This window comes from Leguminivora glycinivorella, chromosome 1 (genome assembly GCF_023078275.1).
Source record: "Leguminivora glycinivorella isolate SPB_JAAS2020 chromosome 1, LegGlyc_1.1, whole genome shotgun sequence".
Lineage (NCBI taxonomy): Eukaryota > Metazoa > Arthropoda > Insecta > Lepidoptera > Tortricidae > Leguminivora > Leguminivora glycinivorella.
The window spans coordinates 7,771,475-7,785,294 of record NC_062971.1 but is presented as its reverse complement, the minus strand read 5'-3'; the positions used below and the strand labels follow the sequence as shown (position 1 = coordinate 7,785,294).

Here is a 13,820-nt window from a genome sequence, read left to right as displayed (position 1 = left end):
GAACTTGACAAAGCAGTGTTTGATTTCAATAAAACCTTTCGCAGATGACAAAGCGCATTGCATTCCAATTCTTTTAAAATAATATTGAATTTCATATCATCAATCTTCCAAGTATTTGAGTCCGGGAAGCATGTTGTACAGTGAGTTATGACTTTACTTTTCCGTTGTGTACTTTACATCCTTGTGCTATAAATCACTTTGTGACGTTTTGTGTTCACGAATAAGTACTGTTGGCCTTTGGCTATTTTAGGACTCGGCTCCTGGCCTATAATTAGGGAGTGTAACGTGAGTAATTGATTATAATGTATGACTATTTTTGATGTTCTTGACGCAATGTAGCACAAATAAGTAAAAAGGGGCCTAAAATAGGTCGGCATATTTACATTTGAACAGAAAAACGTACCGCAACAACAGTTAATCATGAGGAATTATAAAAAGCTCTAATATTGGAACGTTAAGGAATCCAAACAAAAATTATGGTAGACAAACAGACAGACGGACAAACAAACAGACACACACTTTCCCATTTATAATATTAGTATGGATTTATATGCTCCTGGCTCCTGTATTCAGTATTAGTAGTTTTAATACGCTTGCGTTTATCGCTGGTAAAAATAATATGCGATTACATTTTTGTATCACTTTTTTGTCTAAAGCGCCTGCATGTTAATGCTGCATTGCAGGCAATGAACATTGCTATTTTATTTCAGCAGGCGTTATAGATCTATTTTTCAATCCCATAATATTACTCTTCAACGGCTCTCTGAATTAGTTTGTGTTTCATACATGTGGAAGCACATTGCGAGCACTAACCTTAGGCAGTACTTTCACCCTTGAGTAGGCAGCCATTAGCTAGAACTGGAAGTGCGCCCGCCAACCTGACGTCAGAATGGCGGGTATCATTAATTTCTTAAATATCTCTGGAGTTTAAAGAGCACATTGCTCGAATTTTGGCGCACATTTGGCACATTGCTAGCACTAACTCCTGACGTATACCACACCAGATTGATTGATGTACACCCGCCATTCTAACGCTCACGCTACTTTTTGTCTCTTTCTAACGCGATCGAAGCCGCGGGCAAAAGCTAGTAGGAAATAACTTAAAGAGCCATGAAACTTGTTCTGCGTTTTTCCTAAAGCTAAGTATTAATTAGGTTAGTATAAAATACACTTAACAATAGTTTTTGGAAATTAACACTTTCGCTACCAAGAACCCGACTGTCGGGCACACCGCTCGTTAACGAATGGGTTTTATTAGCGAAAATGTCGTAGCGCCGCGTAGAGCCCGGTTTCGAAAGTGTTAAATAGGTATTGTGTTATTAAAAAATAAAACTATCATTCAGAAAATCTGTAACTGAATAACTTATCGCTCGTATTTTAGGTTATTACTAGCTTTTTCCCGCGGCTTCGCCGGCATTAGAAAGAGACAAAAAGTAGCCTATGTCACTTTCCGTCCCTTCAACTATCTCCACCTAAAAAATCACGTCGATTCGTCGCTCCGTTTTACCGTGAAAGACGGACAAACAAACAGACACACACACTTTCCCATTTATAATAATATATGGAGAAACTATTTGCATTACAAGTACAATAAAAAAGTATCTTTATTGTTATAATATCTCCTTGTCGCAATTTTCTTGGCTATCCTGAAAATGCAAGTCAACGGCCGGGCATTGAACTGGGAACTCGATTACGGCAGACACTGGCGGGCTGCCAAACACCAGCGAAGGTCTATAGACGACTTACCCCCCTTTTATTGTCCCAAACGAACCAGGGACCAATTAAAAAACAACAGACTACTACTAGTAAGACGAGAGAGAAACGACAATTTTTTTTAAGGTTTGAAAATAAAAAAATCTAAATAGGTCTAACAAAGGGTGCATGAATAGATAAAAAAAATAGCGACTACGGTTGTATGGAGAAGCAGACGCCTATTACCGCCAGGAGGGCGGGTATCTAAAAGTTAAAAAATATTAATATCACTGAATGCATGTGTGCGATATTTGGAGTTATTATTTGCCCTTAAGAATTATCTAAGTCAAAATTGCCTCGGTACACCTTACGCATTTTGTTTAAACAATTTAGAACCTCGTTTTAATAAGATACGCTATTTTAATAAGAATAATTAAACTGTAGGCTATTCTCCTTATACTGATCAACATTTGTTCGGCGACTTTTAAAAATAACTTGTATTTTGATTTTTATCACTTGAAAGCTTTTTCTAAGAGGTAATGTATTGCGAATTCTGTTAAGAAGTGTGATACAACGTCAATGACAACAATAATGGCGTACATTGAAGCTAATATTTATTTTGTATGAAAAATTTAAAATTTAAAAACTTCATAATTTTTAAAAGTCACTGAACAAATGTTGATCAGTATAAGGAGTACAGCCTACAGTTCAATTTTTCGCCTTTGTTACAGGCCCCACCCTGTATAATAGAAACAAGTTTAAAAAATCTTATAGGTATGTAGGTACTCGTGTAATATTATAAATAAAGATAAGCGCTCTTTAATATTTAATCGTCTTTCTCCACAAGAGAGCGGCTAGTCGTAGGTACAGTCAACCAATTGGAACCCTAGGCCACTGTAGAACTATGTCATAGTGACGTTATAAATCAGATTGTAAGAAATCTCTTACTGCTTGTCATTTTGACATGGTTGTAGAGTGGCCTAGGGTTCAATTGGTTGACTGTACTCGTAGTGCATGTACATGTTACGTTTTTCCACTTAAATTTGAACCTTATTATAAGTTTTATAAGTTGATATGCTTTTCTGGCATATATAGACAAGATGAGATACTTAAATTTAAATGAAATGAAATGAAATGAAATGAAATATTTATTTTTCCAAGTAGGCATATTACAATGCGCTTATGAACGTCAAATAAAGCTACGCCGGCTCTAACCCTACGCCTCAGCCTCGAGAAGATTTCAGTCCCCCCTCAGTTGGAGGGGGGTATCCACTATGGGACCGGCAAGAAACTCGGCGGGCCACTTCTTTTCAAAACATTACATCTTATAATTAACATGCATTAAAAAAACGAGATACAATTTAATCAGCAAAAGTATTCATCAAAAAAAAAAGAAATATTAAATTAACAGACTAACTACTAAACGTTTATGTGTCCTAAAACTATTAACTTAACTTGGAGAACAGCCGCAGCAATAAGTGAAGCTTGTTTGCTTGCAGCCAATAGCAGCAATAAGTGAAGCTTGGTTGTTTCACGGATTACCTACAGGGAAATGTCAGAGGGATCGTCATGGACGTACCCATTGATCCCTGGGACATTTCCTCATTACATGTTATCATTCAAGTAATGAACCTCATAATTTTATATTTCTAGTGTGCTCGAAAATTTAGCCATAAGATAGGGTACGCGAGCCACGTAAAGGCACACCAGAGAGTGGAACAGCCACACTCTCTTTCTTGAAATTGTCTATTCCAGGCAGGCAATTATGGTCGCGCGATAAGTGATAAAATAGCAGGCCGTCCCTATCGCACTATTTGTAAGTGCGATAGGGACGGCCTGATATTTTATCGTCTATCGCGCGACCATGCTTCCCGTGCAGAACACGCAGTCGCTGTGGCCGAAATCGGCCATGACAGCATCATCATCATTTCTAGTGTATTTCTTTTTAATGCGAACAAATAAGTAGCGTGTAGATAATTTTAATTATTATTATAATTGAAATCAGAATTCAGATACAGATATATTTATTATATAATATTAATATTCACAAATTATTTTATACTATATTATTTTTAATTTAATTTAATTTGAAATTTGAAATTTTGAATTTAATTTAATTTGATATAATTTAATTTAGTTTGATTTAATTTAATTTAATTCGTATTTAATTTTGTTTTAATTTTGGTTTTCATTTTAAATTAATTATTGAATTCTATAGCTTTAATTTTAAATATAAGTGTAACGTATAAACATAGTCAATGTATCTGCTATGTAGTCGAAAAACACGTGTAAGAGACTATATTTGTATAAATAGTAAGTAATTGAATGGCAACGTTTAAAGTGAATACCAAGTAGTTATTATATTACCGGCGACAGAAATTATTTTTCCACGTACCAAAATACATAATAACAGGAATAGATCACAACTTCCATCTTTATCAAAATAAGAGCTTTTTACTTTCGATATTTTAACTTCTAGAAAAGGATCCTAAGCATTTACTGCCTTTTTACGATTCCATTGGCTTTGAATGTCAGGCTTATCGAAACGTATTTATTACTTATACATATAGCTTTCCAATGTGATGACTTGATTGAAAAAGGAAAAAGCTGGGACATTATTCGACGCACACTATCTGTCAAAATTGCATAATTTTAAAATCAACAGTAGATATAATCGCATGTTGAATGTATCAAGTCTTGCAAAATGTATTAATTGAAAAAATGGAATGTAAAAATTTGGTCTATTTTATATAGGTAAGTAATAGTTTGGTTTGGCTTTTACACTTGTCGCCTAAGTGCGTTTTCACATTATCAGATCCGATATCGGATGTCGGAAGGATTTCGAAGGCAAATATCAAAGATGGCGACTTAAATCTATGGGATATCGGCCCTACATCCGACATCGGATCAAATAACGTGAAAACTCACGAACGTGGATTGCAAATATCTAAATATCTTATTTTGACAAGGTGTTGTATCTATTCGACAACTTGCGAACTTTCTTTAATCCACATCAACGTAGTATCAACATGAAACGTCCGTTTTATCAAGTCGAATAAAACTCCTGAAGACAGGCTGGGATATGCCACATTAAAGAGTTTTACGATCGACAATTTAGAGCCCTGTGAATGACCTCAGTCGAAATGGAATTTCTGGAGCGAAACGAGTTCAAATTGGTCACATTATTTGATGAAATTCAACCATAAAATAACAAATTACAACAAGGAACAAAGCAAATTATTTTTCAGTAAGTACCTACCGTTCCGTTTTAGATAACGAGTAAACCGTATGATTTGAACAATACGTATACAATGAACGAATTAACACGAAAATACGAATGAACTAGTTGTACATTTAAGAAATGTACCTACTTAATTACATTGTGATTTGTGATAACAAACATTTGTTTGATTTGTGATTTGTGAACAAATGAATAACTTAAATATATTACAAATTTCGTTTTTCGGTCAAAGGTTGACATGTTAACACAGGACCAACACAGTTATTACACTTTATGATCTACTCTTCAGTTTCCTATTTTTGGCACCTAACCTTACGCAGAAGTACCTATAACACGTCTAGACATCTTTCTTCAAAGTTATCTAAAATTTTACGATAATGAAGTTCATAACTTCAGTCTGTTTAATAGTAAAAAGCATTTATTCAAAAGTCATCGGTATATGTAAAACTAACTTAAAAATACTAATTAATATAATACTACTCTATTAAAACTAACATGACTATAAAACTAAATTCTATTCACAAAATTTATCAGGAGGTGCCCATCACACTCGATGCGTTCCCACGCTGTGCGATAGCCTTTGCATCAGAAAAACCCGGAACGAGGGTATGGCCTCTCTCGCTGAGTTTGTTTAATTAGTGTATTTATCGGAGGAGTAGTTAGTTACCTATATTTATCGGAGTGATGTGTAAACTTTACCATAATTAAAATAATTACTAAATATTATAGGACATTCTTACACAGATTGACTGAGGCCCACGGTAAGCTCAAGAAGGCTTGTGCTGTGGGTACTCCAACAACGATATATATATAAATACTTATATACATAGAAAACATCCATGACTCAGGAACAAATATCTGTGCTCATCACTAAAATAAATGCCCTTACCGGGATTCGAACCGGGACCGCGGCGCAGCAGGCAGGGTCACTACCGACTGCGCCAGACCGGTCGTCAATCACCATATCCAATAATAACATGTTACATTATTAATACACATAATTTATAAACGCGTGACTAAAATCTCTCTATGACTATATGATAACTTCTATTACTGAGTGCGTAGCGAAACGAAACGCTAGTAGATATCTATCGCTCGTGCATATTGGCGCGACAGAGCCAGACTAACTGGCGCGGCGTTTCGTTTTCGTTTGGCGTCGGAGAAATACCATTCGGCTACGCACGCTGATTGTTAATACGCGATTCTTAAAATATTTAGTAGGATGATTGGCATATTACCAATCTAACTATATTGAGAGTCGAGCGATAATAACAAAACGCTTTGTATCTGTCGCTTATCCTTAATTCCTTATTAGCGCAATAGTGTCTGTCGCGTTTCGTTTGCTACGAAGCGCCAACGATTGGCATGTTGCCTATGCACCAACGGTAGTTTTCTCTCGCAAGTGAACAGCTGAACACATTACTGCTAAGCGTACGGGAATATAAACACTAGGTATATTATACAATAGATATTGTGAATGCAACGGACATATTCACGACCAATCGATTAAAATATAATATAGTATTAAACGTTCTTAACCCTTAATTTGGCAAAGTCCGGTGGGACGGACAGGTGATAAAAAAAAATATTTCGCTTTTTAGGTAGAATTTTATTTAATTTAACATATGGAAAGAGACTCTTTTATGATACATGCTTTGTATAAAAATACTATTTGACCACTGTCAACACTCGTTTGACAGGTACTCGTCAAGATGGCACCGCATCAGAAGTCAACTGTTTTTAGCAAAATATTTATGCGTTTTTCTTTTGGTTTTTGTAAGAACAGGGTATTTCTGTTGTATAAATAATAAAATATATTACATAATAGTTGCAAGTGGTTATGTTTTCAATTTATTTCTCAATTTCTAATACTCATAATCATCATCTAAACAAGTTGTCCGCCGCACCGGACAGTGCCAAATATATACTAAATACGATTTGTCCGCCGTGGCGGACTATGCCAATGTTGCGGTGACACGTGTTGTAACAAATTATTATATTGTTTTGTTTATTATTTTGATTTTCTTGTTTTGGTGGCCTGCTTTTATGCTTAGATTTTTTATTTAATCCAACAGCGTGTGGTGCTGGACCAAGCAGTTAAAATTTTGGCACTTTTAGGTATACGTAGTGCGCGGATATTGTGAATGTTACATGTCGCGCGAGGGGCAATAAACATTAAAGAAAACCGGGTAAATCAAAATTTATAATTTGTTTGTCTGCCCCGAACATTGATATAATTAATTTCGGGTAGTTTTGTGTTGTTTACATCTTCGACGACATTTTGCTGGGACATCACTGTCACATCAGTCTGTCGTGATCACGGCCTGTGCAACCTGGCCAAAAAGTCGGAAAAAAGTTAAAATAATGATATTTGACTATAAATATGTGTCAGTTTGATTTTCATACAAAATTATTATATTTGTTAAGTTTTAAAATAAATATATGTTAAGAAATACTTGTTTATTTTAAATGACCGTATGTTTGGCAGTGTCCGCCTCAGCGGACATATTAATTTATCCCAATATTTGGCAGAGTCCGCTGTGGCGGACATATTTTTTTTCCAAAACTAATAAATCTAGATTTTTTTTAATATTTTTCGGACGCTTTAAAAACACCTGTTATTCAATATATTAAGTAAAATCGGAAAATTTATGTCACCAGAGTCTCTGCCAAATTAAGGGTTAAATTTATTTTTAGATCACTATATTAAGAACCACGAGAAAGATCATTTCCCTATAGAGTAAACAACGGGTAACGGAAATTATATAAAACGAAAATAAACAAGATATTTTACTTCGACTTTACCACGCTTAAACCAAAACCCGTTTGTATGCTTGTAAGCTAAACAAGAAATATTTTCAGACAAAATTGTGGGTGTGTAATATTATAAAATTATTGAATATACTAAGAATAGGTAGCGAGATGTTTTCGTTGCTTTGGTGTAAAAACATTTTGGGACTGACAAAAGGGTCCCCCCACATCTAGCGTCTCGCGAGCGTCGCGTCGGGCCAACTGTATGGGCAAAGCCTGACGCTGCGTCGACGTCGCGTCGACGCGGCGTCTTTTTCCATACAGTTGGCCCGACGCGACGCTCGCGAGACGCTAGATGTGGGGGGACCCTATATTTGTAGTATACCATACCTACTGAAGAAATACAGAATATATTTGATTGCTATTAGGTACTTACCCAAATTAAGCTTATTTCAACCTTAGTCCAACGAAGTACTTATCAACTGATACTCCAACTGCATAATATGATAATGAGTGATAAAAATATTACCAGGCAGGCAAGTATGGTCGCGCGATAAATGATAAAAAATCAGGCCTTCCGTATCACACAATTTGTAAGTGCGATAGGGACGGCCCGATGTTTTATAGTTTATCGCGCGATCATGTGATTGCCTGCCAGGTTGCCACAAACCTGGGATAAATAAGTTGCCAAAACGGATGGCAAAATGCCGGGATAACGCAAGGAAGGAAGATGCCACTCGTGTTATGTTCAGTTAGCTGTAAGAAAAGGTTCTTATTTCTTTGCAAAGAAATAAACTATACTCGTACCAAAGAGGATCGAGTATTATAGAGAGTTACTGTCGAAGTAAAATGTGTAATCACAGTGCATAGACTACAATCTCTCGACATAAGCCTCAGTTTTTACAATTTGGCACATATTCTTAGCTTGATATGTGTAAAAATGTCAGATATTACTATCAGCGCCATCTAGCTGAGCGTACCCCAAAGGTGTAATGCCATCTAGGCCACCGTACCGTTTTCTATATGGTACTGAGGTACGTTTTTTTCTTAGACTTTATCTGTCTATACGGAGTTATATATGTCTTTGACTCGTACCTACCTAGTAGGGTGGTCGTCGTCGTACTTGTATCAGATTTTTCTCCCGAATGGTTATCGTAGAAGTGGAATAGTTCAATTGTGGTGTGGGCGACGGACCAGCAACTTGTCACTATCAAATACTAACTGCTAAGCGTGGCAACTTAACCAGTTTCAATAGTTTCATGTGCTCTGCCTGTTTTTAGGGAATACAGAGCAGAGCCCAACTGGGGTAGTACCTCCGCCTTACAGAAGACCGCAGCCAAATAGCACTAGACCCTACTCATAGTGTTGTGTTCCTGTCGGTGAGTAAGGCTGCCAGAGCTCAACGAGGGTGCGGTGTGCTGATGACGGGAGGACTTACGGAACTAACTTGTTCCGTTTATTGTCCTTTGAGTCGTCGGCAACCCGTACCCTCCTTGGACCTTGTACACTCCTTTTTGCTGTGTACTGAACACAGCAAACGGGAATGTACAAGTTTCTAATGGGGTGGCAACGCGCATGTGACACTGTTTGAGTTGCAGGCGTTCATAGGTTACGGTGACCGCTTTACATCAGGCGGGCCGTATACTTGTTTGCCACCGACGTAGTATTAAAAAAAAAAAAACACTGAGTAGGTATACGTATTTATGTAGGTATGGAAAACCATAAAACTAAACTTAAATTAAAGAATATAAACGTCTGAAAAGTTCCACACACTTGAGGCTTATTTATGTACAGGATAATTTTCTGCGCCGACATGCTCTGAATGACGACCGGTCTGGCTCAGTCGGTAGTGACCCTGCCTGCTAAGCCGCGGTCCTGGGTTCGAATCCCGGTAAGGGCATTTATTTGTGTGATGAGCACTGATATTTGTTCCTGAGTCATGGATGTTTTCTATGTATATAAGTATGTATTTATCTATTTAAGTATGTATATCGTCGCTTAGCACCCATAGTACAAGCTTTGCTTAGTTTGGGGCTAAGTTGATCTGTGTAAGGTGTCCCCAATATTTATTTATTTATTTATAGCTGATAACGAATGGCCGGAGAAGGGTCAGCTTACGAGTTGGGAATTGTTGGGAAATCACGATGCGAACAGACGTTTACTGCTTGGTTAATTCGTTTTATCCTCTCCTGTACCACGAATCTTTGACGTTCTGAGGCTGGTACTAGGCTCTCTCGAGTTGAATCTCATTTATTCGCCTTCTGCATTTACTATGAACCTGCGACGCGTCTTATCGAATTCACCATTAATAGTAAACTAGCTTTTGCCCGCGGCTTCGCTCGCGTTAGCCCATATCACTTTTCATCCCTTCAACTATCTCCACTTAAAAAAAGATTCGACGCTCCGTTTTTCCGTGAAAGACGGACAAACAAACAGACACACACACTTTCCCATTTATAAAAAGTAGCCCATGTCACTCTCCATCCCTTCAAATATCTCCGCTTAAAAAATCACGTTAATTCGACTTGTTAGTACTTGGTTATCTCCATACAATGAATTTACTTTTACGTGACCTTTAGGCAAAGACATATGTAACTCCGTAATAGACGGATAAAGTCTAATAAAACGTACCTCAAAACCATAAAGAAAAAGGTACGGTGGCCTAGATGGCGTTACACCTTTGGAGGACGCTCGGCTAGATGGCGTTAATATTAATATTTGACTCATATGAGGTTTAAAAGTTTTAAGCCTGTGTCGAGAGATGGCAGTCTATGCACTGTGATTACACAGTTTACTTTGACAGTAACTAACTCTCTATAATACTCGATCCTCTTTGCCAAGAATTTCTTAGTAGAGGCACAGTATAATAAAGAGTACTGTCGTACAGTATGGCCACTACTGCTCCCCGCTGAAAGTGCCGCCCACCCCCTCTCGGTTACCTCACAGTTTGTTTGTCCGTCTTTCACGGCAAAACGGAGCGACGAACTGACGTTATTTTTTAAGTGGAGATAGTTGAAGGGATGGAGAGTGACTACTTTTTGTCTCTTTCTAACCCCCCACTTCCCTAAAATGGGGGGTGGACGTTTGTATTCCGCAGTGTTCGAATTTGAAGCGAGCGAAGCCGCGGGCAAAAGCTAGTTTTACATAAAGCATAAAAAATAATAACACTTCTATAAACTTGCATTGTCTTCCGGCTTATTGCTACCCACTGCTATCCTATTTTATATTATGCGCTTTCTTAGAATTCCAAAATTACTTCATACTGTAAAAATCTGAGTATTATTTTTACAGTATGAAGTATTAAAATCAGGGTAAGCTTTACACTCATCATAATAAATAAACTGTTTCGTTGTGTCAAAGAGGATCGAGTATATAGAGAATTACTGACAAAGTAAAATGTGTATCACAGTGCATAGACTGCATCTCTCGACACAGGATTACAACTTTTGAACCTCACTTTTGACAGTTTGCCCCATATTCTTATCTATAGATATGTGTTAAAATAAATAAATATTAATATTGACGCCATCTTCCGGAGAGGCAACCATTTGGTTGTGTTGCTTACATTTCTTGATGGTTCAGAGGTAAATACGTTTTTTCTTAGACTTTATCTGTCTATACGAAGTTATATATGTCTTTGGTTGTGTCAAATCGAGACTTAAATGAGCTGGAATTTATGTAATAGCAACTCGTTAAAAAATTCCCTCAGCGACCATAGCAACCTTATTCATATTTATATCTTTATGGCAGCAATAAGTCAGGACAGGATTATTATACAAGATATAAGAGAGTTTTTATTTTCAACTGGGATTTAAAATGGTTTTCACCACACTAAAGGTAAAGGCTTACTTTGATATTCGAAAACAGATAGCAAAATTGCATTTTATCCACAAGAGTGCAAAGTAATTTCATAGAAATTTTAACTTGATGTCTTAAGCTGGCTGGTAGAAATTACCTATAAATGATGATTTTAAATCATAAATATTGAATAGATTGATTGATTTAATTTAGTTTGATATTTTAGAGTCAGTATTTTGTTCGTATTGGTGTGGTGAAAAAATTTGTGTGTCACTCGGTGGCAAAGTTTGTTTAACCTTCGTGCCTTGAAACCCTCGCAACGCTCAAGATTCCACTTTATGAATCTCTCGCTATGCTCGCGGTTCAATATTGGAATCTTTCGCTTGCTCGGGTATCAACGGAGACGGCACTTCACAACCTAGCTGTGAGGGTAGAAAGGGCACTAGAATCGAAACAGTACGCTCTAGGCTGCTTCTTCGACGTGGAGGGGGCCTTTGACAGGGCTACCTTCCAAGCCGTTGAAGAGAGTCTGGAGAGAGAAGGAATCCGACCGACATTAGCGCAGTGGATAGGCAGTATGCTTAGGTGCAGGTCTATAACGGCGGAGTTGGGAGGAATAACAAAGACGATTAGTCCCAGGAGGGGGTTCCCGCAGGGAGGCTGCTTGTCACCCTTGATGTGGTGTCTACTTCTGGACTCTATGGTAAGAGAACTCAACAGGGGAGGCTTGTACATGCAGGCCTACTCTGATGACGGAGTACTACTGGTGAGAGGTATGGTCCTCAGTGTCATGAGGAACATAATGGTAAGAGGTCTCAGACAGGTACTGGGATGGTGCAGAGGGAGAGGACTGGATCTCAATCCGTCGAAAACTAAGCTGGTGTTATTCACTAATAAGAGGAAAAAAGAGCTGGAACCCATAAAAATAGAGGGCGTAGAACTAGAAATGGTAGACGAGTTCAAATATCTGGGCATTACTCTTGACAGTTCACTCAGATACAAGACTCATATCAGAGAGCAGACGGCTAAGGCCATAAGAACGCTGTACCAATGTAAAAGGGCAGTAGGGAAGAACTGGGGACTGAAGCCGAGTATGATCCACTGGATTTACAAAGCCATTATCACACCCAGGGTGCTATATGGGGCGGTGATCTGGTGGCACAGGACCCATATTGGAGAATATCGGAAGAATCTGACAAAAGTACAAAGACTAGCCTGCCTCATGATGACGGGGGCTATGAGAACCACCCCGACACATGCTATGGAGGTGCTGTTAGGCTTAAAGCCCCTCTGGATTGAGGCAGAGAAGAGAGCCATGGAACAGTGGTACAGAATAAAAGCATGCAAGGAATGGAGAGGAAGTTGCGTGGACAAGAGACACGCACTGATACAAAGAGAGGCACTATCGAAGCTAGAAATGCTGATGGTCAATAATGACCTCATAAAGAGGGAGGAGATTTTCGATAAGAAGTATAGGGTACATATAGGAGAAAGAGACAACTGGAAGGTAGAGGTCGTGCACCCAACGACTATATGCTTCACAGATGGCTCTAGGAGAAGCTCTACAAAGCTAGCAGGAGCGGGAATAGTAATCCCGAAACTAGGAGAAAAGGTGTCGATACCACTAGGGAGATACACTAGCGTGTTCCAAGCAGAGATGTGTGCCATAGCGCGCTGTGCACGTATATTAAAAGAAAGCGATAAACAAGATGGAGCCGTGGTAATATACACCGACAGTCAAGCGGCACTAAAGGCTCTGAAGAGAATATCGGTGACCTCGTCCCTGGTGAGAGAATGCAGGGCAGAGCTCAACTCGATAGGCAAGCATAGAAGTGTAACGGTTGCGTGGGTACCGGGACACCAGGGAGTCACAGGTAATGAGAAAGCGGACGAGCTGGCAAGGGCGGGGGCGGAGACGGAATTCTTGGGTCCGGAACCGGCTCTGCCTATGTCAGCTGACGTCACGAAAGGAGTCATTGAGAGGATAAAAGAGATGGAAGCACAAAGAGCCTGGGAAAGAGAGACCAGTTGTAGACAAACGAAGATGATGATAGAAGGTAGAGACCAAAGGAGAACTAGGTATCTTCTGAAACTATAGGTAAGAACAGTCTAAGAATGCTGACCGGTATCATAACGGGACACAACACTCTTAACAGACATATGAAGATAATAGGTATCAGTAGTGACGAATCCTGTCCACACTGTGGTAAGGAGGAGACTAGTTTGCACCTACTAGCAGAATGTATCATGTATGCGACACCGCGACATGAAACATTCGGTAGAGACAATTTGGGAGAAGATGAACTCAAGGATGTCAAACTTAAAGATGTCCTTCTGT

General features: G+C 38.4%; 1 protein-coding gene across 1 annotated transcript; it reads left to right on the top strand.

The window, feature by feature from the left end:
* Window positions 1–11,834: 11,834 nt before the first annotated feature.
* LOC125233562 lies at window positions 11,835–13,580 on the top strand. The gene has a single exon (XM_048139619.1). The coding sequence runs from the start codon at window positions 11,835–11,837 to the stop codon at window positions 13,578–13,580; it is 1,746 nt and encodes a 581-aa protein (XP_047995576.1).
* Window positions 13,581–13,820: the final 240 nt, after the last annotated feature.

Excerpts from the sequence above, each read along its gene's own strand:
- LOC125233562 (XM_048139619.1), top strand. The coding sequence starts at position 11,835 with ATGCTCGCGGTTCAATATTGGAATCTTTCGCTTGCTCGGGTATCAACG.